This window comes from Dermacentor silvarum, unplaced genomic scaffold (genome assembly GCF_013339745.2).
Source record: "Dermacentor silvarum isolate Dsil-2018 unplaced genomic scaffold, BIME_Dsil_1.4 Seq2127, whole genome shotgun sequence".
Taxonomy (NCBI): domain Eukaryota; kingdom Metazoa; phylum Arthropoda; class Arachnida; order Ixodida; family Ixodidae; genus Dermacentor; species Dermacentor silvarum.
Genome location: NW_023605868.1, coordinates 1 through 27,444, shown reverse-complemented (window position 1 = coordinate 27,444; position 27,444 = coordinate 1). Strand labels below are relative to the sequence as shown.

At 43.1% G+C, this 27,444-nt stretch overlaps 1 protein-coding gene across 1 annotated transcript; it reads right to left on the bottom strand.

Annotated features, from left to right (window-relative positions):
* Positions 1 to 656: 656 nt before the first annotated feature.
* LOC125941754 (metalloprotease mig-17-like) lies at positions 657 to 16,134 on the bottom strand (the record flags this gene model as incomplete). Its single annotated transcript, XM_049659586.1, has 5 exons — positions 16,014 to 16,134; positions 9,414 to 9,463; positions 7,399 to 7,507; positions 7,192 to 7,323; positions 657 to 807 (listed from the first exon to the last, which is right to left on the bottom strand). Coding segments are annotated over exons 1-5 (519 nt in total), but the record flags the coding sequence as incomplete, so codon positions are not given.
* Positions 16,135 to 27,444: the final 11,310 nt, after the last annotated feature.

The following is a 27,444-nucleotide window of genomic DNA, read 5'->3' as shown; positions in this document are numbered from 1 at the left end:
GTTTTCAGATAATTTTAGAGTTCTGTGCTACAGCCATTCACTCCTTCCAAATCATTTGCAGGCGCAAGTTGGCATCAGCTCGCGCAATACAGGGGTAATTGGAGATCACAGGGGAGGCCTTCGTCCTGCAGTGGACATAAATATAGGCTTATGATGATGATCATCATCATCTACAATGAATTTGATCGCAAATCCCTTTTATCACCAGCAATGCTTTATAAATGCATTTCAGCTTTAATCGTGCTAAGTCTGATCATTTTATGTCACAGAATCGTGTAACAGAGTTTATGTACATCTAAAATACATGCCAGTACTTTTTGATTAGAATAAGGGTGAGGGGTTAGTTCTGGTATCAATGAGCCCGCAGACAAGTCGTGATGGGTCCGTTCTGCTGATGGAGAGCTGTTTTTGATTCACACAGCTGGAGTACAAAATTTACTTCAAGCTGATGGCGAAACTTTTTTTTTCTTTTTTTGCTTTGTTAGCTCATGGTTCTTATCCAGCTGTGTTGGCGAGAGTTTGACATTCGTTAAAACCAGCATGATTTTAAAAAGAAGAGGTCACCAGGAGAGAGTTTATGGACGTGCTATCGAAACCCCTTGAGTGCAACATATGAGCGTTTTATTAAGAGAAAGTTTGCTGTTTTTGTATCTCACCTTTTGTGCGAAGACTTTTCTTCCTTTTGCCTGTTTCTTTATTAGCTTCTTGCAGACATACTGCGCTCGCACTGTTTGTCCTGGAAATTTCTTGTGGTCGGTCATATAGTTCTTCTCGCTCAGGACACTAAAGCATTCTTGCGAAAGTTTTCTGCGAGAAAGAAGAACGTGCTCTCAGGAATATCGGTAATAACATAAAAATTCTGGCTGATGAAACGTTATTTCAAGCCCTGGTAGGCATATACATGATAACAATTTTGCCAATTTAGAGCCTGTATTGAATTCTTCGGTTTTAGGCTAAATACCAGCTGATGTCTGATTGTAAAAATACAAACCCTGTCAGTTAAGAGTGGACAGTTATCTGCAAATGATTAGTCTTCCCACAGAGCGTTGGTTTTACGCGCTACTGCTATATCAGCACATTTTATGTCGTAACACCATTGTAGTGACCTTTTAAGGCTGAATTCATATTATTGCGATAGCAATTACATGGACACTGCAGGCTCAATTCTGCCATTTCCGTGTTTCGTCCCTAAACTGCCTACTGAGTAAGACCCTAAAGTCCACATATCTTTTTTACGTACATGTTATTGTACCTAAAATAAATATGTATGACCACATTGAATATTGGGCTCTAATATGGCTCATCGTAATATTATTTCAATTATATAACTCAGTATTGAAATGCTCTGACCAAGCTATTTGGCTAAGTTTGACTGTTATGTGTTACCGGAAATTTGTCTGCCGTAATTATTCTTGCAACGTAATATTCGATTGAGATAGACAAACTTCACAGTATTGCAATAAAACGTTGGTTGTCACTTGTATACGTAATACGTGCTTGCTGTGCGCTTATTTGCAATCTAAATAAACGGGCATATGCATAAGTTTCTAGTGAGACTTTATGTATGAGGGCGCCTGAAAAATTCGTGGCCTGACCCGTACGTAGCAGTGACCGTGGGTCAAAATTTTACAGTCAGTTCTCGACATAGTCTCCCCTTGAGGGGGCACACATGTATGTCATCACTGTTCCAGTTTCATTATTCCACTTTGGTCGAACATTTCATCCTGCTCCTTCAAAAAGTACTTTACGGCGTCCTTGACAGCTTCATCAGAAGGAAAACGAGTTCCACCAAGGTGCTTTTTCATCTGTGAGAACAGGTGGTAGTCCGAGGAAGCCAAATTGGGGGAACAGGGCGGGTTCTCAAGCAGTTGGAAACCACAGGAGTGAATTACAGCCATCGCAGCAGCCGATGTGTGAACTGGCACATTGTTCTAGTGAAAGAGCACCCCTTTCCGGAGCATCCCTCGCCTTTTTGCCGACCTCAGACGACGAATCTGAGCTGCATAGTATTGATGGTATGACCTTTCGGGAGGAATTTCAGGAGAATGACAACCTTGCAATCCCAGAACACTGGTGCCATAACCTAGTCAGCGGATGGAACCACCTTTGCCTGTTTGGGGCGGGGAGGCGGGGAGGCGGGATGTTTCCACTGTTTCGAGGCTTCTTTTGATTCAGGACGAAAGTCAGGCACCCAAGTTTCATCCGTTGTGACGAATTTCTTAGAAGAAGATTAATATCAGCTTCAAACAGTTGCAGGTTGTCTGCGGAGTGGAGTTCTCTCAGACGTTTGTTCTCTAATGTCAAAAGTTTGGGTACCCATCGGGCCGAAACTTTATGCATGTTCAGAAGCTGTGTTAGGATATGGGCAAACCTCTCCACTGATAGGCCCACGCGTTCGGCAATGTGCCGTTGTGTGACACATCGATCAGCCATTACAATGTCTTGTACTTTTTGGACATTTTCATCCGTGCATGCTGTTGAGGGACGACCACTGCGCGCATCCTCTTGAATTGACGTCTGGCCTCGCTTGAAATCGGCACCCCAGTTTTTTACCATAGCATAAAAACGAGCATTGTCCCCTAATGTCTACAGCAGGTCCTTGTAAATTTCTTGTGGTGTCAGTCCTTTTTTAAAAAGGTATTTATTGACTGCTCGCTTTGCGTATTTCCCCCTTTTTATATTTCAGCTTCGCGACCTTGCTTTAAACCACCGTACTTGAAAGCAAAAAAATCAAAATAAATCCAGATTGCTCACAAAACCATTCAGATAACTGAATAACATATTTCATTGCAAAACAAGACCGCGCAAAAAAGATTTCACGGGTGGTCTGCGATGTTTTCAGGCACCCCTCGTCTGTTTAATCCAGTGGCATGCGCCAAAATACATGCTGATTCACCGCAAATTTGACGAACCTATAACTCACATACGTGTTTGCTAAGGCGTTTGCTTCTATCACAGATCATGGCACTATCACCATCATCACGCAAAATAAAGCTAAGAGACGGGAAAATAATGATGTGGTTCAGAGAGCAAACGGGGATAGCTGATATTCTTGTTGACATTAAGAGAAAAAATGGAGCTGGGCAGGCCATGTACTGCGTAGTGCTGATGCCAATTGACCATTAAAGTTATAGCATGGGTGCCAAGGGAAGGGAAGCGAAGGCGAGGACGAAGTGAAAAAACGGACGGGTGATGAAATTAGGAAAATTGCAGGCGCAAGTTGGATTCAGCTAGCTCAAGACAGGGATTATTGAAGACCACTGGAAGAGGTCTACAGCGGATATAAGAAATAGGCTGCTGCTGCTGCTGCTCATGATTATGATAATGCCCCGAGGCAGCACAGTAACGAAAAGCTTGACTTGATGCAAAGCGCAAGAAAGCACTTAGGACAACAAAGCAGGACCAAGACACAGTGCTAGCCCAACAGTCAACTAGCCCACGAGTCTTTTGAACGAAACGCTCGTGTCTTTTATTTTAAATTGAAGCTTCCTTTGCCATGTCCAAGAAAGTTTCACGTCCATCGCCCCGTATCTCGCAGGATATGTTTGTATATAAGATTCCCTGGTCTGGAGCGGAAGCAAATGGAGATGAAGAAGGATACCAGGACTATTATGGAAGGGAAGAAGCTAGTACTTTCTAAGGATCTCTATCTATATCTACAGCTACAATAAGACAGAAGAGAGAGATAGAATATAGCGACTAAGTTATCCTAATAAATGCTCGAAGACTCCCAGCTTTCGAGGAGTTCTTAATTTTGGTGCATTCGGCTACTAACTTGAACATGTGGATGATCTACCACGTGACACAGCCGGGAGGCCAGCTATTTATCACAGGCCACAAGCCACAAGCTGCAAGAGTCAGCGTGGAATTACGTGATCTCGGCTTGTGGACAAGTCAAGGTCGTCCCGTTAACTGCAATGCAACAGTAAGCGCACCTTCGTCTTCAGTTACTCTATCTGAGGCATGTGTCAACTTCGCCTACGAATGGAACAAATTCAGCAGCAGAAATATCTTGTGCTCTTGCGAACTACAAAACAGCTGAATCACCAGAGGAACCTGAGCCATTTTACGGTATTTCGTCTAGCACCACTACATAGCCCAACTTCTATGAGTACACTTGCGAACACAATCACTGGTCCAGTGATATTGATCGCGTGTTTCACATGTGTAACTACCTTAGTGGAAATGCTAAAAAATGTTTCGACCTTCGCATAAAAGCTCACAAACAGCAGGCGAAGAAAGTATGGATGGAGAGCTTCCTGTATGCTTTTAGGGGAAATGCACTTGACATGTGCGACAAGGCGGTCGCTTTTAACCAGAAAGATGAGGGTCTTTTGAATTACTTTTGTATAAAGCGCTGGCTGTTGCAAATAGCGGAACCTATGCTTCCTGAGTCCTAAGCGGTGCTACTTGTGATGTTGAGAATGAGAAGTGAATGTTGGGAACAAGTCCAAATGAGGTCGCCTTCCACTAGAGATAACGTTCTCCAATTATTAATTTATGTCACCTTCTCAGACCCATAACCTGCTGTCGGAACCACGTACATGCCCGACAGCAGGGCAGGTGATAGACGAATCGGTCGTGATAAAAGTACAGAGTAACCATGCATGTATCATTGCAAGGCCGCAATTTCGCAAAGGAAATCGACCGAATGCGAGGAAGCAGTTACGAAGTCATAATGCAGTGACAATGAAGCAATCAACAAAACCAGCGTGTATTTCTCGCGAAGGCAAGCATTTTTTACATACACTTGTGAATGGCTGGAAAATGACAGAGCTAGTAGCACCTGGCGCATCAATCAGCCTCATAAATGTAAGTATTATAGACGAGGCGAACATTAACACGGGAAAAACAGTTCCAGTCTACAACTATGACGAAATCTCGCCGTAGCTGAAACGATGGAAAGACGCAATAGTTCCGTCCAGAGACCACGATATATGACAAAGTGTCTGATATTTTCTGAGGATGTGTTTGATTTTATTTTATCATCACCTGACATGAAGCTTTTAAAGATAATTATATTGTAGAATGACTTCATCACTACGGATGAACAAAGCAGAAACCGAGCAATCATCAAGAAAACAAGAAGAATGGTGTCATGTTCCGAAAATGTTGAGTCCAAGTTACCAGAATAAATATGTATATGAACATATCCACTAACTACAATTGCTATAAAAGTTCCATTAGGGTTGCGATATATGTCCGTTGTGAGAAAAATGCCGTATAGTCGAAGTCAAAAGAAAAAGTTGTGGCTTAAGAAAGAGCACCAAGGAATGCTCCATTGTGGAATTATTAGACCATAAACTTCACCATTTGCTTCACCAATAACTATGGTACCCAAGATAGACGGATCACTCACTTATGCATGGACCACCGATTATTAACGAGCAAATGGAACTCTTCCATTTTACAATGTCGCGCACGGGCGAAATGATTGATGAGACCAGGGGCTGTGAATGTTTCTTAATCGACTTATGTATAGGATACTGGTAAGTCTCAATAAAAGAAGAAACGAAGAAGTTCACAGCATTTCCCTATGACATATACAGGAGGTAACCATTCGCGTGCAAAAATTCTGATGATTGGTCACAAAAAAAGAATAATTCGGTTATAAAACATTTTAAGGAAACTTCTGAAATGTCTACGTTGATGACATAATCATGCACTTGTCAACTCGTGAATAAAATGGACCGTTTGGATACGTTATTTGTCGTCATTAATAATCATACCAAAATAGAATTTTATGCTTATAGGCTGCACAACAGAACACGACAAACTCGGCACAAACACGATAAAACAATTGTAATGTCTCCGTGAAGAACCAATGCATACAAGCTGTCCTTTAAAAGAACGATAGCCGACTGGAACAAGTTATGTTATGATGTGGCCACCTTATCATCACCCGATGCATTTTTATCTGCATTAAGTTCTAGCCTATAAGGTTGGCGTGCTTCATGTTATTTTTCAATGGTATGCGTTTGGATGCTTTCTGTTTTTGGATTTGAATGTAACGCGTTTGTGTATTGTTTGTTCCTGATTTGCTCCGCAGAAACTTTAGTGTGTGCCTATGTACCTTTCTTAGTAATCGTTTTTATCGTTAATGTTTTCTTGATGGACGAAGAACTCGTAAACGTCATGTACCCACTCCTGCATTGCCTACTAAAAGGCGGCCTCCAGTATTGTATAAATAAAGAAAACGGATGACCACGTGATCCCTTTATCGGAAGTCCTTGAAGCACATAGTCAAGCAAGATAGAAAATTAAAATCGAGAAAAGTGAGGCCCTTTGCCCCACTGGTGCTTTCCTCGGCATAATTTTTGATGCAAGCACGAAGAGCACCAAGGAGGAAAGCGTGCAATGCATCTTGCCACTCGTCAAACCATACGACTTCCAGTCTCTTCGGGTATTCTTAGGACTTGCAAGACACTCCAGAGCGTTCGTTAAAAACTACGCTACAAAGACTAGAAGCCTGACAGCTTCAACGCAAAAAGATGCTCGTTTTATATGGTCAGAGAAATGCGAACGTTTCTATGTTGAACCCGTCAGGACCAGTTCCCTAGACCCTATACTCAAACTACAGCACTTTAATTTGTCTGTCGAATTGCATACTGACGCTTCACGTTATGGAACTAACACTGTTCTTTATCAACGGGACACGCAAAAGCGCAGCGGAAGGCACTCGCAGTTGTCTTGAGCCTAAAATATTTTAAAAGCCACTCAGAAGGTCATCCTTTTATGCTTATCACTGGCAATCAAGCCTTGACACACAGTCTTCAACAAGCTCAGCCTAAATGAAGGGTGACCCAATGGATGACCAAGATCCAGCAATTCACCTTCGAAATGCCGCATCGCCCGCGGGTAAAGCATCGGGATGCTGATGCGCTGTCAGGAGTTCACGTACTCAAATCATCGAGGCGAATGCGGAAACTTGCACAAGCTGTGGGAGGGAACACGAGACTTGGAAGTGAAGCATGGCCGGGTGCACGTGCCTGAGATATGTGTTCGAACCGTATAATTTAATGGTAACTCTCAAGATTATTGACCATGCTGCTTTTGACCAATTTACTTTGACAGTGGTTGATTCCTTGTATTATTGATTTAAACAATCGTCTCATTTACATGTCGTGAACATTTCGCTTGCCTAATCAAGGCCACATATCATTTCAAAAATATTTATGTACCACTGCTTACTTCACATTTTGTCTAATCGTCTGTTGGCTGCACGCGGAAAGCTTGTACTTCTTTAGTCCTCCGTCCACGTAACTCATAAGATATCCCTCGGCCCACGGACACTCTGGGGTTTCGTCATGAGGTGACCCTAACCTGCGGAAAAGAATGACATGACAATTTTAAATAGCAGCTTATGTTCGCACTGTTGCCGCGGCAAAATATACTTACGAATGGGCTAACTCGTGGGCTAGCGTATTGACTCCGGAGTAGGTAGGGGCCGTGTCTTCACCCTCGCCGATTCCTCTTTCACGGCAGACATTGCTCAAATATGCACGTCCTAAAATGTAAGATAATACTAGTATTGCAGAACTCAGTTATAATACACGATTCGTAAACTACAGTGCATAGTAAGAGAAATAATTAGGCCACCTGCCTATGAAGGTGACAATTTAGGTTTAAGTTAGGACGTGATATAATCAGGTTTCTGATTCTAGAAGACCCGCTACTGCTCAGGCAAACGTCACAGAAACAAGAAAAATATATCCTGCGTCACTGAGCAGCGTTATTTGTTTATTGCAGTCTTTAGTTATTTTTAAGGAGTTAACAATCCTACAGGTTCTCAATGGCTATTGTTAAATTTCTTACGCTGCTGACAACGCGCTGATACATATATTTTTTTCTTATCGTGCTCCCTTTCATTAATTATACTTTGATTATAATACAGAGTGCACAAAAACAATAGTAATAATTTTTTCCGTTTTCAAATCTGATGTGTTTCCGATAACAGCATAACCTTTGTTGCTAAGATACTGGCAAAGCCATAATACGAAGCCTGATCCTTGAAATTTTGTTTTTATCAGCTAGATATTTTTGAAATCAGAGCAGATAATGCGCACCGTATCAAGCATGACTAGTACGTTCAGATTGTAAAGCGCTGCTTCACTGCTCGTATGGTCCTCATATCAAGTTGTCAGCCTCGTTATAATGGCAGCGCAAATGGAATCGTTACGACTAAAATCAACCAAATCGACCAAGTTTACACCCTATTGGACACCGTCGTTCTGCTTTTGTTACTAGTATGATATTAGATCCAACTTGTTTGTCTAAAAACTGTAAGAAAACGGTACAGTCTACGCTTTGATGTTACAGGTGTCAACGCTGTGTGGCCAAAAGCACGCTGTGCTCAGAAAAAAAAAAGTCCGCCCTGTTTTTCGTCATTTCTATATAAAGCCTAATTAGTTGCAACTAGGTGAACTGGCTCCAAAATGAACCAATGAAAGAGAGAGTTTCGTTTTCAAAATTTATTCATCTCTTAGGCTTCCCAATATTTGCGTTTTCTCAGCAGTAGCGCACAAACCGTGGCTACTAATTCTGTGCATAAGTTCAATGTTGTTTTACTCTAAGGGAAAACTTTGCGCATTAGTTTGCGCATTAGTTTCGAACCGACACTGTGGGAAGTTGGGTGTCTGTCGGAAAATTGTGCACATATTCAGTAGCCAGGCTGTATGTCTTATGCAACGCGGAAACGTCGTCTGTACAGTGTCCTGCCTCTTAGCACCTCTGTTTCTTCTCTGGCGCACTACCCTTTCCCCTAAGGCAAGAAGCCGTCTGCCATTTACAAACAGCACCAGACTGTACTGAAAACAGGGTGTCTGCAGCCCTCTTGTACATCTACTACACATCTACGCTTGCGGCAAGTGGCCGCGTCGAGCTCGACGCGCTCGCACGTTTTTCATTCGTTGGACTAGCGCATAACCATCACAAGATACCGTCCGCCGAAAGCATCGATTGTCGCAAAGAGCGGGGTAAATGTTCTGGAGCGTCAGGGTTGGGGCGGGATATCTTCTAGTCACGGTGAACATCGCTGCACAGCTATGTAAACATGCCTTGTCTGCAAGAAGCTCTTCTTGTCACCTTGCGGGATATCCGGTAGGTAAAGCACGCGAAACATTGAAGTTTCTATAATTTAGGAGCGGAAACTATTAGCCACCGTTGATGGAAACTAGCCGCTGATGGGGTATACTGTTGAAATAATTGACAGTGTTTACTCATCAATTCAATATTTGCGTCACACCAAGGTTACATGTGAAAATACTCTTGAGCCCCCAGGTCGATGTCAAAACGCTTCGCCTTTGGATCATGTTTTCAACAAACGTTAGTCTTTTTTTTTCCTAATGCCCTAAATATAAAATAGCAAGGCCTTCACCGTAAAATTTTCTTTCATCATAAGACGCAGCACTTACCTGAAATACCCTTGTTCAGTTTTCCACGTTTAAAAGTGATCATATCAAGCCTGCAACACAATGGTAAAATTTGTCTAAAAATCTACAATTGAAATCAGAACATACGGATTCCAGGCTCAAAACTATAAACCAGTACTGTTTTTTTCTTGTTGTCTCTCGAATGAATGCAAAGGCATGTGCCACTTTGGAAACTTACTCATTTTATTGCGATAGCAATGATATGGACACTCCAAGCGCATTTCTGCCATCGCCGTCGTTGTCGCCTTGAGGTTCCGTATAAAGTCTAACGGCGATAACACCGTCGATCGCCATGCTACCTACGCTGTACGTGCGAGTAAAAGCGTGCGGGGAGAGCCGACGATCGCGGCTCAATCTCGCCCGCCCGAAAGGGAGGAAAGCCGACAGGAGGCGCGCCGTCTTCGCTCACGCACGAGGCACCCAACGTTTCCGTCTGCAACTGCGCATGTGGCGCTTCGCGGTCGCGCGGCAGTTTTTCAAGAGCGATCTGCCCGGGGGGCAGAGTCTAGGTGCCTCGGCGGCTCGTACCTTCGTGTGTGCGGTGCGCTCTCGGCGCTCAGGGAGGGCGCCACCAGCTCTCAATGCTTCCGGACGTGCTCGCTTCGAGCTCCCAAGAACATCCAGCAATTGTTCAGTTTCCTGCACCGGAACCTCATCATCTTCGTACGAGAGGTCAGTCAACATCTTTAGATCTACTGGAACGTGAAAAGTGACCTTTACACTCAGTTCCCGTAGAACGGTGACCAGTTTTGTGCCTTAGCCGATGGCCTCGCCACACTAACCCTAGCTGCACGAGACCGAACGCTCGTGCACGTGCGCTGCCGGCCTCACGGCGGCCAGCGCCGCTGGCACGCGCCCAGCATGATGGACACGCGAGAGACCGAAGAACGATCTGACCAGGACTGGCAAACCGTTAGAGACGCTAGCAAGCGTCTTGAAGAACACATCACCATAATCGTGAAAGTCACCGACGGTACCGCATTACAAGAACTCCCACCAGACTGTGTTGGACCCAGTGTTGTGCACGCAGCGGCTTTGACAACTACGGAAAAGAAAGATACCTACGTGAAGGTGAGGACTGTACAAAACCTAATAGCAGTTGACAGCTACCGCCCAACAGCAATAGAGAAACTTCTTCGCATACGGCAAATTTCGATAATGGGAACACAGCACCCGGTCCTCACATACCAGGCGAATGGCACGAACACAGTCAAAGGTGTAATTCATGGTATACAGTGTGCAGTTACAGAGGAAGAACTTGAAAGGGAGGTAGAAGTGCAAGGAGCTAAAATACTGCAAGTAAGACGCATCGGTTCCTCGAAAACAATCCTCATAACTCTCGAGGGAACATATTTGCCACGATATGCTCTCTACTGTCGACTGGTCGTCCGAATGTTCCCGTATAGGCCCCGCAGCATGCTGTGCAATTCATGCCTTCAAATTGGACACGGCGCGGACGTATGTCCTTACAAGAAGAAATTTGTGGCCTGTGCAAAATGTGGAACTAAGTTGCCTCCCGGATCCAATGACGACACTCCTCATGACTGCGAGCTATGTTGCCGAAATTGCGGTGGAGAGCATGCAGCAAATTACCCCGATTGTCCAGTGCGTCAAGAGGCTGACGAAGCGAGAAGAGAAGCTGCAAGAAGCCGCAAGCAACGCTACTTAAACGCTATGAAAGATGAGGAACCACACGAGCCCGCCAAGCAATCCGGGAAACCAAAGAACAAGCACCGCAGCCGCAGTAGGAGCCCCAGTAGAACCAACTGGCCTGAGCTCCCGACAAGAAACCGCTTCGAAAGACTTAGTAGCCCAGAAAAGCAACGTGATCGAAGTGCCAGCCACAGCAGAGACAACAACCAGGACAAGAGCACCATAGCTAACAAGGAAGCTGGCAGAGAGGCCCCACGACTACACCAGAAACCAAGAGGAAACGAAGAAAAGACGAACAGGACGCCTTCAGGAACACAGACAGACAAAAGAAGTTCCCGAGAAGAGCAACGTACGTGGGTGAGTGGTTCGCATCTTTCACCAGCTGCCAAGTCTTCACCCTCACATCACACCGCTAATCCACACCCTTCCTACTGTCAGGCATTGAAAGCAGCTCAGACATCGCAATCTCAAAGGAACATAATTAGACATCCACCAACGAGTATTAAAGAGAAAGAGGGGGACACAGGTACACACCATAACAATGAAACGGAAATGGCAGAGGTCCTAAGCAGACTAGATCAAATCGTTGTTGTAGTTACTAAAATGCAGGAAAACATTTTGAACCTGCAAGCAGAAATGCAGAAAAGGGATGCTATCATAGAAAAATTAGCAGAGCAAAATGCATTAATCACAGAAAGACAAGAACAAACAGAAAGGACGATTAACCGTATCGAGACAATTCTCAACATGACGAGAAAGCGCACACAAAACCTCTCGCATTACTCACAAGATGAAACACCTAACAAGGTAGTAATTCCGGACTCGGAGAACACAAATATCCCCAGGGAACATGACACCCAACATGAATAGCGGTATCGGAAATAAAAGAAGCTATCCAACTGAAAATAAAATAATAATCTGGCAATGGAACTGCAGAGGTTTCAGAAAGAAAAAGCGCTGCTGTTGCAGCTAATTGGAAAGGAACCTAGACCACCTGATATAATTATGGTGCAGGAATCAAACGGGATAACAACCATACCAGGATACCAACTTTTTCAGCAACCCAGTATTAAAAGAAAATGTAGGAAGGCAACAAATAACATTTATGCACCAGGCATGACTGTAACTTACGTTAAGAATGAATTAGCGGCGGTACAGCTCGACACGGCAGGGGGCAATACAGAGGAGCAAGAATACGTAACGATAAAGTGCAGAATCCCGAAGAGCACACAGGAAATAATTTTCATAAATGCTTACTGGCTTCCTAACAAGGCAAATAACAACATTCAGTGGCTCGAGAAACACTTAAGGGGCCTAAAAAAATACCCCATTCTCTTAGCGGGGGACTTCAACAGTCCAAGTAAAGCTTGGGGATATGACTGGACGGCACCGAATGGCAGAAAGTTAGAATACGTTATGAATAACGTACAGTTTACTCTGTTAAATGATACCACGATTGCTACTAGAACAGGCAACAGCGTCGAGAAAGACACGAATCCGGACTTAACATGGTTCAGAGGACCCATGAATGCTGTGTGGGAGAACAGCCTAGAGAACATGGGAAGCGATCATTTTATCCTTACAACGCAGCTTATAGTGAAAAAAGGACGAACCGAAAACAGAACTTTTACTAAAACAAAGATTACTAAATGGGACGATATGCGAGCTCAACTATTACAGAGAGACCCAGGGGATGACTTAGATACTTGGGTAGAAGATATCAAATCTGTGTACAAAAAGACCACTAAGGAAATAGGAAGAGATGAAGATCACCCCTATGTTGACTCCCATCTCTTAAATCTCTGGGACAAGCGCCACAGGTTAATCAACAAATACAAAAAGAATAAATTAAACAAAGCATTACGCAAGACAATTCAAAGAATCACAATAGAAGCACAAGATTATGCCCAGGAATTAGCCAACGAGAACTGGCTTCAAACATGTGATCAGCTTAACGGACAGCTGCATACTCCGAAGGTTTGGCAAATATTGAGGACCCTTCTAGGCCAGGCAAAACCAAGGCACGCGATAACTAAACTGCAAATGTTGGAAAATAAAAATGCAGAGGAACTCGCTGTAGAATTTTTGCATACCTTTTTTCCAATCAAAAGCGACGATCATCCCTTACCAGATTACGACGAGTCTGGTAACGACAATTCCCAAGGCATCAACTCGCCTTTTTCCCTTCGTGAATTACATGCCGCCATGCAGAGCTTAAAACGGAACACTACCCCTGGAGCAGATGGAATCACGTACGCAATGTTGAGAAACTTGCCAGATAATTATCAAGAGGCTCTGCTGGAACATATAAACAAAGCATGGGAACAAGGTGTAATTCCAAAACAATGGAAAGAGGCAGTAGTAATACCAATTCCTAAGACAGGAAAACCACCCGACAAAGTATCCAATTTTAGGCCCATATCATTAACCTCCTGTATAGGAAAATTAATGGAGAAGATGGTTTTAGAACGTCTTGAGTGGCACCTGGAAGGCCTTCAACTTTTACCCGAGACAATGATAGGCTTCAGAAAACATGTTAGCACTCAGGACGCTATGCTGAGGATAAAAAACCAGGTGTTCGATTTACCAAGTACAGCTCAGCTAAGAACAATCGTAGGGGTCGATATGCAACGAGCGTTTGATAGTGTCACCCACCGCGCAATTCTAGAAAACCTCAAGGCGACTAAACCTGGGCCTAGAGTATACAACTATGTTAAGGACTTCCTAAGTGAAAGGACGGTTAAAGTGAAACTTGATGAATATGTGTCACCTAGCCATCCAATCACGCGCGGAACACCCCAAGGTTCTATTCTCTCGCCGACTTTATTTAACATTGCGATGATGAAGCTACCCGCATTGCTAGAACAAATACCAAACCTAGAACATAATCTGTACGCCGATGATATAACTATTTGGTGCTGTCGAGGATCACCAGGATGGCAAGAACACATTATTCAATGTGGACTAGATACTATACGTGACTACGCCGAAACACTAGGGCTAGAATGTTCCCCTCAGAAATCAGAATATATTGTCATTAGTGAAGACGTTAGCAAGCGAGCCGAAGAATATAAAAATTTAATCAAACTTCGAATGAAAGACGCAGTCTTACCCCGCAAGAATACCATAAGAATCCTCGGTTTTTTTCTACAGGACAATGGCAAAGCATCAACATGGGTGCAGAAGCTGACCGTACAACTGGAACAGATCCTTGCAATGATACGTAGAATAACTAGACAAAGGAGAGGAATGAAAGAACATGAACTTCGTAAGGTTATAGAAGCCTTGATCTTTTCTAGGATAATGTACTATCTACCATACGCTAAGATAACCAGCACTCAGCGCAAAAAGATAGACATTATAATTAGAAAGTGTGCTAGACTTGCCCTGGGAGTTCCTAAGTTTGCACCTAACCATAAAATTGAAGCAACCGGCCTCTTTAACTCACTAGAAGACAGAATAGACATGCACAATCAAGCACAAATACAGAGACTTAAATCATCTAATCAGGGTCGACGAATACTGAATAGATTGGGATACGAAACCGCTAATTTACCCCCAATTCCCCCGAAACTACCACCATGGGATGATCTGCCAAGGATAACCGTAGATCCCATTCCAAAAAATATGCACCCGGAAAAGAATCGAAATAGGCGCTCAAAAAGAACAAGTGTAATGCAGATGACAGAGGATAAAAGCACGTACTACACAGATGCCAGTCATAATGCCGAAATCAGCAAAGCAGCGGTCGTGGGCCATGACTCGACGATTGTGAAAAATTACTTGGGAGTCCCAACGCCTCACGACGCGGAATTGCTGGCAGTAATGCTCGCCATAACGGAAATGACACACACATCTGACACGATCACAATCCGAACAGACAGTCAAAGCGCTTGCAGAGACATTCAAAATGATGATCTTCCTTACCACATACGCACAAAGCTCCACATGTACATGCATGCTCACCCCCTTCTACGCATACGCATACAATGGGTTCCAGGCCATCAAGGATTGCGAGGAAATGTAAGAGCACACCAGCTCACCCGCGCAGAAAATCCGGGACCTCCTATCCTTTGGCCTGTTGAAGATACTTACAACCCCAGAGAAGAACAGAAGATGCAGCGGAAAGAAAGGATACGTATTTTGAAATCTCGCAGGGAAGCATCAACAATTCTCAACACACCATCCTACACGCATTCGAGAGAGGACGCCTCAATCATACGAAAAGCACAAACACACACATTACTCACACCACACTATACGCATTATATTAACAGGGACCCAGGCTCCCCCACTTGTAAACAGTGCGGGGCCTATCCATCAAATAAACACATCTTGTGGGAGTGCCCTGAAAACGCCATCTTGAAAAAGACAATACTTTCTAAATTACCACACAACCAGCGTCCTGGCAGCTGGGAGGAGTGGACCACTCCCCCACGAAGGTTTGAAAAACTATGGTGGCCGCTTCTGGTGCAGCACGTCAAGAACGTTCTGGGCCAGGAGGCATGAGCCTACCAGGAGGCCCGGACTTGGGCTTTAGTTCCTTCGGGGCTAATAAATGTTATTTCTCTCTCTCTCTCTCTCGGCGCTCAGTTTGCGCTGAACCGATAGACAACACGAAGGTCACTTAGCTCGCTGCTGCAGCCGCGTTTCCTCACTATAGCGTTTTGGCACCCAGTGTCCGCGGTAATCGAGTGTGAAGTGTTCATAGTTTGCTGTGCGCGCTGACACCATGCTTGTTAATTTAGTTAGCAAGCGAATGTTTACAAGTTGATACGACCGATAAGAACACTATCCTTACTTCGTGTGGCTCGGTGCTAATTTGATATCGCAATCGATGCTTCGCCTTTCCGGTGAAACTGCGACTTCTTTTGTATTGTAGAATGCAAATACGCAGACAGACAAATATTATGCTCGTTGTTTACTTACCCGGTCATAAGGTACACAACGTCATGGTTCCCTGGTACTCTTCCTTCTTTTTTGTGACGTTCTAACCCATCCAACATCTCCCCGGCCTCAATTTTGCCATCGTCATTTTTGGCGAAATCGTGATCCTATTTTCAATAAAAAGAAAAAGAAAGAAGAAAAATATTTAGGGTTATGCAGAAGAAATAAAAGCGATATCTGATTTGCGTGAATATCTTAGTTGCGGCAAGGGCTTGAAGAGCATCAGTACGATGCTCGCCACATGCACAAGATTTATATTGGAGAGAGCCGATACTATGAAATTATGCACGCTGCAAAACTATGACAGTGCGAGCGTATACCATTATTATTGTTGTTATTCTTATGCAAAAAAATGTCACAGTTTCGCCCTAAGGGCGAAGCAATGAATGCGATAGCAACACAGCAATGTCATACGAAGAAAGGCGAGCGGCTTTGGTAGCAATATGAATTGTAGTAAACATGAGCTGATTAAGTAAGCAGGTGTGCTGCGGCGTAAGTAGACCGACATGAAGAGAGACTCGGTGACCACGAGAAGGCGCGTGTGAAACGGTGGTGTTGATGAGAAGCGATTCCGTGGGCAGCGCGTGCGAAGGGACACACCTGTAGCGCTGCACTGCCGATCCGGGCAGCATTGCATGTGTAGCGTGCGTTGAAAATGTGGCCCGACTATTATTAACTGAATGAACAAGCGTGGTGTGAGCGCGCACAAACAAACATGAATAGATCACACTGAATGACTGCAGACAACGACTGTCAAAAACGCTGGCAGCAAGCGCATTATACGCCGCAGCAGCGGGCGAAGGTACGTGCGGTCTATCGCTTCAACGGAAACTGAGCGGCGAATGCACGGCGCATACAGTTCAGAGCCGTGTGGAGATAAGAGACGGTGCGGTCGAACGAACGACAAGCGCAGTTGTTGGTAGCGTATAAGTGCCCCCCCCCCCCCCCCCCCGCTCCTTCGGCGCTGGCTTCCCGCTTCCTTGCTTGCGCGTGGGGAGAGAGAGAGACTGTGCGGACGAGTGACGAGCGCGGTTGTTGCAGAGAGAAGTGCCCCCCCCCCCCCCCCCCTGCTCCCTCCGGCGCTGGCTTTCCGCTTCCTTGCTTGCGCGTGGGAGATTGAGTGCGTTCGCTCTCCGTGCTAGCGCGCGTCCCCGCACGCTGCCTCTGGGGCATACGGCGCGCGGCGAAGATTTTATCTATACGGAACCTCACGGCGACGGCGACGACGACGGCGACAGCGACGCCGACGGCAGAAATCCGGTTGAAGTGTCCATATAATTGCTATCGCAATAAAATTCGTGAGGCAGAATTTATTACCAGTCTGAATCCTAATACCATTTTCATCCCGAGCATGTTGTTCATCAACAAGGAGAAGTACTGCGCCGTTGTTGAAAAATGTGGGTCGCTTTGGTATTGTTTAAGCTTTGGGTAATGCCACAAGAGATAGAGTGCAGACACTAAGTATTTCAAACGCCTGATAGGTATCCATTGCTGAAAATGAAGCGAGGTTTCTAGAAAAAGATTGCGGTATAGCTAACACAGGACGAATCAGTATATAAAAAAGCGTAATGCGAGCCAATTGCATGTTTGCGCAGGTATGTATCTTGCGTATATAATTGCGTTTGCATTTTTTTATGAATATAGCAGTTTTAAGCAAGGTCGACTATATGTGTTCACGTTGCTTTTACACATTTTGATCGGATTTTTCCTGTAACTTGGTAAACATCTCGAATGCTCACGTGAAATCTGCTGCATACATGGCATGCTCTTCGCATATATTTTTTTTTGCTCGGATTACATTTCTCTTAAATTTTCATCAGCTCAAATGGAAACAGAAGGCAAAGCAAAAATAGCGTTTAATTTTTTTTAACTTTTCAAAAGCAGTTTTGCCGCATGCGTGAGCTATTACATTAAAACAATGCATTACTAAATATTCTAGTCTGAATTCTAAACCGCAACCAGAATGATCACTGCATAGCGCGAAAGGTTACAGTTATCGCACGAGTAGACTAAAAGATTGAAACACTGGTAACATTCGCACGATCATCTGGTCTGAAATGTACATCATGCTCTGGAAAATCACTATAAATCGGAAAGGTTATAGAACATTCACGATGACTATAAATCATTTAGAGGAATGTACAAAATGTTTAAATCCTTAAGTGACACCCAAGTCGAACAGTAATAGAGTTGACACGTGATCCATCTATTGTTATATCATACCAAACAGCGTGCATATTCTTTTGTATATGTGGTGCACTCTATAGTATTTTAAATTGTTTAGTCGGCATTCATTAGTGAAGCCTATTTCTGAGCCCGCCAACGAGCCAACAATTTTTTCCTTGTATAGTACAAATTCATGTCGCCTTTTCTTCTTTTGGTGCGTGTAGATGTATGCAACGTACAGTGATGACTTTCATTATGAATGACACGGAATGGGATTGTGTATCGCGCGCGGGAGCGATCGCAAGCTCAGAGACAGGCGCTTGTTGCGAAAAAATTTACTTCCCAGAAGAGCACAGGAGGAGGAATGCCAAGAGGAGAGGAGATGAGACAAGGCGAGGAGAGGAGGGGGAGGAGGATGCACATGCTCAGTAGGGGTGTGGACGCACGGCGGTTGGATGGATGGAGGGAGGTAGGAAGGGAGGGAGTGACATAGCCCGGAGCATAAGATGCTTCGCATCTAAAACATTTTGGCGTGCCCGCATAGGTCGCATCCGCGTATATAAGCACCTGTTTATAGTTAACACACAGTCTGGAGAGTCTAAGGGCAACGCTAAACTTTGCTATTGCGGTCGATGCTCCGCTCTTCGCTCTCTGAGCGAAACAGCCCATTTTATTAACGCGATAGCGTTAAGGACCCCGTGTCGCAGAATTACCGATGTATTGCCGCATATGATTAGGTATATTTATATACCATGCCTTGCTAAATGAATGTGGTATATGCGGATTATATACCACACCATTCTATCACTGAAGTTGCTCATACCTTGTCTTACATTCTTGACAAAGTTATTCCTCGGACGTTTGAAAATGACAGACCACAACAAATGTCGTGAAACAAAACAACCGACAGCGCATGCCTTTCATGTTAAATCTTATCAGACTGAAATAATAAAAGTGCTAAAAAATAACAGAAACCTGCAAATTATGTAATTTTTGGGGCGCGGCGGTGCACTATATCTTGGATCGGCCTACGCAAAAGGCCGCGTTCCCACCAGAAAGCTGGCCTTCGGGCATACTGTTTGCCGCAAGCATTTCCCGATAAAGATTACGGTTACATAAGCTGCACTTGCCGGGAAGCGTGAGAAGCAGTCAGGGATTTTTGAATGCTATGGAGTTCCACTATTAAAGGTGCAGCTTAAGCATCCTGCAAAGAAATTTGCTATTCGAAACAGAAAGCGGTCTGCGAAGCATGCATCAAAACTTTCTTGTATCCACCTCGTGGCCCCGTAGTTGCAATAAGAATGCTTGTAATTGGCATGCGTCTACCACAGCATTGTTAGGAGTCGAATAAATATTATGTGATAACATATTTTGCATTTCGTTAAATCATAGCAAATATGTATTTTCAGACCGAACCAGCCCACAAGATGAAGAAGGTGAAGGTAAGCTCCCTCTTCTGTACTTGTGCAGAACTGGAAATTAAGGGAGTGTAATGGTGTGGGCGGAGTGCACATATATGGTGATATATGTTATTGTTGGTGAAATTAACAAACGAACAAAGGCGATGGCATGTACAGAAGAGCCTTGCAGCCGACATCTGCGCTACTCCCACATTGTACCACAATACATTTTGTACCATGGCACGCTTTTATTTTACAGCTATGGTACTCTTTGAATCTTCTCGTAACAAGCTATGGTAGATGTTTTGGCTTCTTTGTATTCATTTATACGTGTGTGAACCTGTTTTTTCATTCGCTGTGGAATGTGTTCCGTATTGTTATTTCACTGCCTCATTTAAAGCAATATAAACACTAACCACACAGCATCGCCACAAGCAGTAAAGCTAAATGAACGGTTAAAGTTTCAGACAGCTAGGTAATATTTTCTTTGTTATATTACCGTGGTTTCCATGCGAAAATAGATGCTTTTGTTAAAAATTGTTTCTTGCACAATCAACGTAGTTGTCGCCGGTTAAAAGGCAAACTTCAGTAAATTGTGAGGTTGCAAAATTAAAAGAATGCCCACAGACAAGAAAACATTTAGTTTTGAGCGCATATTGGGCCTATCGCAGCTGATAAACGATTGGTTCTAAAAACACTGATTTAAACACAACGCCACCAATGTAATAATGCTAAATGGTTGCGGTACTGCAATTTGTAGCTACAGACCAGAAAGCTTTGCGTACCTGGTGATAGTATACACTCGATTACGGAGAAATTACATTTGTAAGAACAATGAGATGGTAAAGATGGTATGTGGTGGTTTCCAATACAACACAGTGGCTTCGATCATAAGCAATGTGCCGTCGGTTTCCAAATATTGCGGGCAGTATGCAAGCAAAATATGGATGACTGGAAGGTACACACTGTTGTATAAACAATAACGCTGATGACCTTCATGATGAGACCTAGACAATGCCATTGCTTTCGTCGCTTGCATGCTGGCACACTACCGCGTATTATGCGCTCGACAACATTGAATTGGCCGCCATAAGAAACTAACATACACTTGTCCATATTGAACGAGAGATGCAGTGTAAAAAGAAAGGTAAAGTTGATCTACTTGCTACTGCATTTCTTACAAAAAATCAGAATTAGATGCTTACAAAGATACCACCAATACGACATGAATTATAGGAGTCGATCTGCGAACCGCTATATCCCTCTCTTAATGTGGTGTTCCCCATTGTTCAACTTTCATATCAATCGTCACAAGCACCCCGACATTATTTGTGTGACTGCAAGTGCATATATGTTTTCAGTAGTCTTTGAGTGGCTTGAGCATTGTTCACTGCACCATGGCCACCAATTTGCCACTAGTATTTTCGTCGACTCAAGTCTCCTACCGTAATTTTGGTGCACCTGCTGTGAGTGTACGTCAGTCTCCTAATTTCAGTGAGGATTAAAAAATGCCTGTCCTTCAGTACGCTTAATTTGAGAGAGAACCACATCGCAGCCACACAGCCATTGGTAGATGTCTTTTCTAAAAAGAAAACTGGCATCATTCGCATGAACCGACAACATATAACGATATTACGCAGCACTTTTATCTCAGCAGGAGAGACTTTCCCTTCCTCACAAGAAGGTAAATAGAGCGCAGGCATTGACCCTCAGATTATTGCAAACAGGCTCGTATCCCAGCCCGGCTTTATTACACAAGCTTTATCCCGACACTTATGCCAGTAGTTCTTGCAGGCACTGCAATGACTTCGCTAGCCTAGACCACATGCTCTGGCGTTGCCCCTCGTTGCGAGGCACGGAACAAATCAATGAGGACAAGTGGTTCTCCGCTATCAGGAGCCCGATGCCGGGGCGCAACTATGGGCTGTCCAGAGGGCCCACGATGCGGCGGTCGGGCATGGCCTGACTGTCCCAACGTGAGAGCGGCCCGCTGCGCGCTGAGTCGCGTACCTCAGGACTTTTATTAAAGTTTTACATCCATCCATCCATCATTCGTATTGCCACGTCGATCAGAATCCACTGAGAATACGCAAATGTTTCACCTGCCGCGAACGCTGAATAATGTCAAAGCTCAGTCATTTTTACAAATATGCACAGAATGGGAAATCACGTCATAAAGATCACTCGCGGAGTGCAACATCACGATGAAGTTAACTTGTGGTGCACAACAATGATGACGATGCAATTTCACAATTTGCTGTTTGACTGAAACAGATATTTTTATCTGCCTTCTTAAGTGCAAACATTACTGGACACCCAACGCATTGTTGAAATGTACGTTGAACGAAATTTCCTTCGCTGGCTTCTTATAAATACTGCGCGTACAGGCGTATATTATGTGCAACCATATTTTATATCACACTTGTGTAAATATTCACGCTTTCTTCGTCACAATCAGAAGTACATAGGCCTCAACGTATCCAACGGGATGGTGGGATGACTTGGCGGTTAATGAGATGTATTAGGGCCTTTAGCACTCCACACTACTTCTCAGTGTTTAGCACTTCACTACTTCTCACAAGCACACAATCAATCAGTGAATCAATCAATCAATAAATGAATCAGCTTCTCCACTGGAACTACACTTTCCACATTACATCGGTGGCATCCTGATATGTGTAAGCGGGCGAGATTTACTTTGCCTTTTGTAAATGTCATCTCTCCTCTGCAAGTGTAAGTTTTTTCCTCTCTATGCCAGCGCATTCTGGGAAACACTTGTTATGTCAGCTATGCTAGACACCGACGCTAAACGCACAGGAACCAAGAAAGAAGTTTTGCCTACATGCTGCACCTGGAGCACGTTGCCCTATACTCTGCCTAGCGCTGCTGGCAAATAATGCTCGATATAGTGTTGGGCTGTTGAATTCGCGCTTCCCATGATAAAATAAAACTTTGACATTGCACAAAGATTCTACGCGCTGCAAACCCGAGTTTGGTTAGTAGGAAGAGATATAAAGTCGAGAAATAACTTTTTAACCGAAATATTTGTTGTATGTGACACCAAACATCAACAGTATTATTTTGGTAAGCCAAGGAATACTTCATCGCAGCCTACATTATACATTGTCTTCATATGAAAAAGAAACATACTTGCACGAGGCACCACTGAATAATCATCACATCACTTAATTTTTCTATAGGACAAAAGCCGGAGAATCTGCAACCGGAGGTAAAATGTTGCTTACTTTCTTGTATCTTTGTAAGTGCTGGTTAAACAACACAACACGCAGCGTTTTTATTCTGATAATTTTAAACACACTGAGAAACAGCTTAGCTGCATAATAAACAGATTAATGGTTTCATCAAGAATACTGTCAAACTGCATTTTTGTATTTCTTTATTTATATTCTTCGTAAAACATCATTCGGTCCGAAATTGGGCAAACAGATAAGTTCAGGCATCAGTGCATCATCAGATACATAGTTTTACTATAGAAATTGCAAAAAATGCAGTGAGGATTGCCCCCTAAGTTTAGTTTGTTGTTCTTGGAAATTGCGGCTGTGTTTTGCTCACACACTAATAGAATATCAGCTGGTACCATGCGTGGTATTCCGTCATAGATCCAAGTGTGCCCCTATTTAATGTAGTCGATGATTAAAATCCTATTTACGTGACTTCCAAATACCAATTCAAAACGCAAAAGAGGAGCTTTCACAAGCGGAGTGCTACAACATCCTTGGAAAGATGCTGTCAGGTTATTTCTTTGTCAACTGTACTTCAAGAATTTTATTAGAAGTTATCAATACGCAACACTGGAACAGCTACACCTCCTAATGAAATAGCTCTATGTAATCTCGAGTACAACTTCGGTTGTCCTATCCATAGCAATCGTTTTATGCACAAATAACTTTTTTTTCAGAAGTACCACCGCCGGAAAATGCGAATGGTGAGTTTCTTTATTTTAATGTGCAGAATTTATTTCAACGACACCAGAAGCATTTCAAACATTCAGAAAAATACAAATATTGGTTGAAACATTTTTACACTTTTCTTTTACATGCCTACACAAGAGTTTTTATTGTGGATCACTGTGTAATACTGTCGTAGAAGCATGCATGCAGTGCGCGAAGCTTATCTTATATTATTCATCTCTAATATCTCCAAAAAGGTAACTCTAGAGCACTCATATCACCCTCTCTCAGTTGTCATAGGCTTGATACTGTTTACAGAAGCTTCATACTTTATGCATTTGCATAAATGCGTGAAAATTTGCCAACTCATATTTGTGCTCCGCATTCAGAATGAGTACTTTTGAGAAGATTTTACAGACGAGATTCTGTAAGTGCATTTTTTCGAAATCAGATTTGCACGTAACGTGGCACTGATTTTGAGTTCGAGAGCTTTGTCAAGAGGTCGTTAAGACTGTTTTTTTTTTCTCCACCTCTCAGTTCTGTTGCTTACGATTCTATACGAACGTACGATTCTATAACACATAGTCATTCACGACGTCACAATCGGTATTTCTCTCACATACGCTCATCCACATGCACTACATGTGCAAAACCAAACAGTCCACATGTGAGAGGCTCGCGTTGGACGGCCGGCGTAGAAGTCGTGCCACTGCCCTCATACGATCATCTACAACGTGTTTGTCGCTCTGCTGTGTTCACAAACGCGTACGTTCACAACCCGCCATGCACACACAGCTCCTCAAGTTAAGCAACACGTTTGGATCATGTTGCGAAACCCCGGACAATGCTGAATACTTAGGTGCCTGCAAAATACTTGGAATAACATGGATACCCACAGTGGATATCATTTGCAATATTTTTTTAAATTCACATATTACCATTGTGATTACAACTGCAATACTGTTATTTGTTTTAAGAATGAAATGATGATCTTGTGGTACTTGAGCTTGCTAATTGTTTTTTTGTCGTTACCAGGAACATCTGATGAAGAAGTAAGCGATATATTCTTTATTTCTAAATCTTCACGTAGGCACAGTCAGAGGGAACCTGAAGTAACAAACAGGTACTTTAGTCCCCAATTTCTTGTAACATTGCTGAGGCCCACTGCACTTTTCTAAAACATCAATGACGTTACCGTTCTTTTAGTATATGCGAAAACCTTAAAAGCATTGAGAGTTAGTGTTTCATATCAATTTTAGCATACACTCCGCTTTCCGACATTTACTGCCAAATTCACGAAGGCCTCTGCGAATCATTTCGCAGCGAGGCTATTCAGCCTAACTGCTGCATTCCAACTTTTATATTTGTTCGTGACTTTCAAGTACGCGCTATCCTGGGAAAAGTATGTTAAGCTCTGAAAGTGGATATCAGTGTTAGAAAGTTTGAGAGCAAGTGAAAAAATATTACGAATAGTTGCTATGTGTTTAAGAAAGAAAAGTCACAGATTGGCTTCCTTAACGTAATATGAAAAAAATCACCACTTTAGAAGTGAAGCGCAGCCACGCAAATTTTCATATAAAGTTGAAAGGCATCGGAACGCAAGAGAACGTTTTGTGGGCATAATCTGTCTAAAGCAAGCTTTTGATACATCTTAGGATATGTTGTGGCATCATTGTCATTCATCTAGCAGAATATTGGTTTCTTAGTTATTTGGCTTCGATATGTGGCTTAAGGCTGCATATATCAGCGTAGCCTTCCTTACACAAAAATGATTGCAGCATGCATGATGCTAGATAAACTGATGAAATGCAGGAAAGATATTCGTATATCACTTAGTGATCCGCTGACTTAAAACTCAAAATATGTATAGAGTCACAAACTATGCCTACATTATAGTAAAAACCTAATTGTTTCAGCTAGACAACTCATAGGATTCTGCGTTAGGTGTACAACAAAAACAACTCCCTTGCCAGCGTCGTTAGTAGGCGTTGCAGTTTAGACACGGCATGTGGAAGGATGTGGAATTTTCACGTCGTGATGAGGGCACCATATTTGAAAGACGTGGAGGCAAAGTTAGCTAAAAAGCACATATGACATACGCACAGCGTGGTCGACAACAGTAAGGAATGCGATGAGTATAATTATAAGGAGTATATTAGGTTAATTTATAGCTATTAGGTCCATAACACATACTCAAGGAGCACAATTTTCTTACAAAATGTACCGCCTCATACAATATGTCGGTGCAGTACGAGATTCGAACGATGAAGCATACGGCATTCTGTAAGTTATACTAACACATGCACATTTAGATTCAATTTTCAAGTGGTGCAAGGAAAGCGATGTCACTGCGACGCAGGCCGTGCAGCAGTTGCCTCTCAATGGCCACACAAAGGCAAAATCCTTGACGGCACCAACCGGCCTCTCGACTGCAACGTGGTACAAGGCGGGAGATGTCTTGCACATATTTTAGCAGTTGAGGTATGCAGGTGCAATGTTGAGACAAACATTATTTAGAGGGATTTGTTTTTCTTATGCCTTGACCTGTACCGATACTGGACGTGAAAATATTTCCGAGGAGTACGGTGACTCTTTGAGGCGGCTCGCGTTTTACTGTACACAAGGAAGACAGTATAATTTTGCCGAAATTCTTTAAATTTAAATAGCGGCACTGTTCAGGTACATTTATATATGAAGAGTTGCAACGACAGCATCCTCAATTTTATTGTAAGCCTATATACGCACAGCACACAATGCACAGCACTTGAGTCAAGCTTGTCTACGGTAATCCATAAATTACTTGGACGCTGTATTTCGAATATATTACAGGCCAGTTACTTGTGTAACTGCGACATCCTTAATCTCTGTCTCCGACTACCTGAACAGCATCTAGCTCCACCGCAGATCAAACTACCTTTTACGTTTTGCTGGAAATGCATTTATGGTGCGCGGGGTACAAGGCCGGGACGCCAACGTTAGGGATTACGTTGCAGGATGCTGATGGAAGAGGACGCTTCCATATTATATTTCTTCTTGCAGTGTATTGCTCATATTCCGACTAGTGGATTATTTTATTGAGATTACCTTGGCTTAGGTTACATAGGCTTATCAAAATTGCTACTTTGTTGAAACGTTTCTTCTTTTCATTTTTCTGCGAAGGACACGCTACAACATATCTTCTAAACAAGCTGGCTGAATTGCTGCGTGTCTATACTTCAATGACATGCGCACAAAGGAATAAAAACTTAGGTGGAGAAAATTTTATACAGAATATTCTGTCCTATACGATCAGAAGTTGTGAATTATAGGATCAAGAGTTTCTAAAAAAATACTTCCTGAGAATATTTCACACAGAGATCCTTTTTTTGCAATAAAATACCGCAAACAACAGCCTCAACAAAGTCTCCACGCGCAAATGTTGAAGGTAAGTTTAAGGTGACGGGTCTGTGCGCGGGATATAATTTCATTTACTTGGTCTCTTTAAATACAGTCGCTTAGTATTTGTTAGGAAGAATACTGTAGTGTTGTGCATGGTCTATAAAGCTACGAATTGTTCTTGATAGCATATGCCTTCATGCACAAAATATTTCCCGTATATGCAAGAAATGTCTATTGTGCCTGCATATCAAAAAAAATTTATTAATACACTTGGTGTTTCCAACAGAGAAAACGGAGCTGCTTTCGGGCGAGCTTATAATAAATCAAATTTTAACATTAGCGCAGTATTGACCATGGATCAAACCGTGGGTATGGAACAGTCAAGAAGAGTAACATGAGCTATATTTGTTTTCACCGTGTGACAGCCTAATATTCCAGCAGAGAGGGGCCTAATAAATTCTACAACCTATTCTGACCACCGAAATAATAGATAACACCTCAAAAATTTTAAACATCACCACTATAAATCTGTCTATAACGTAATGCTGCATCTCCAAA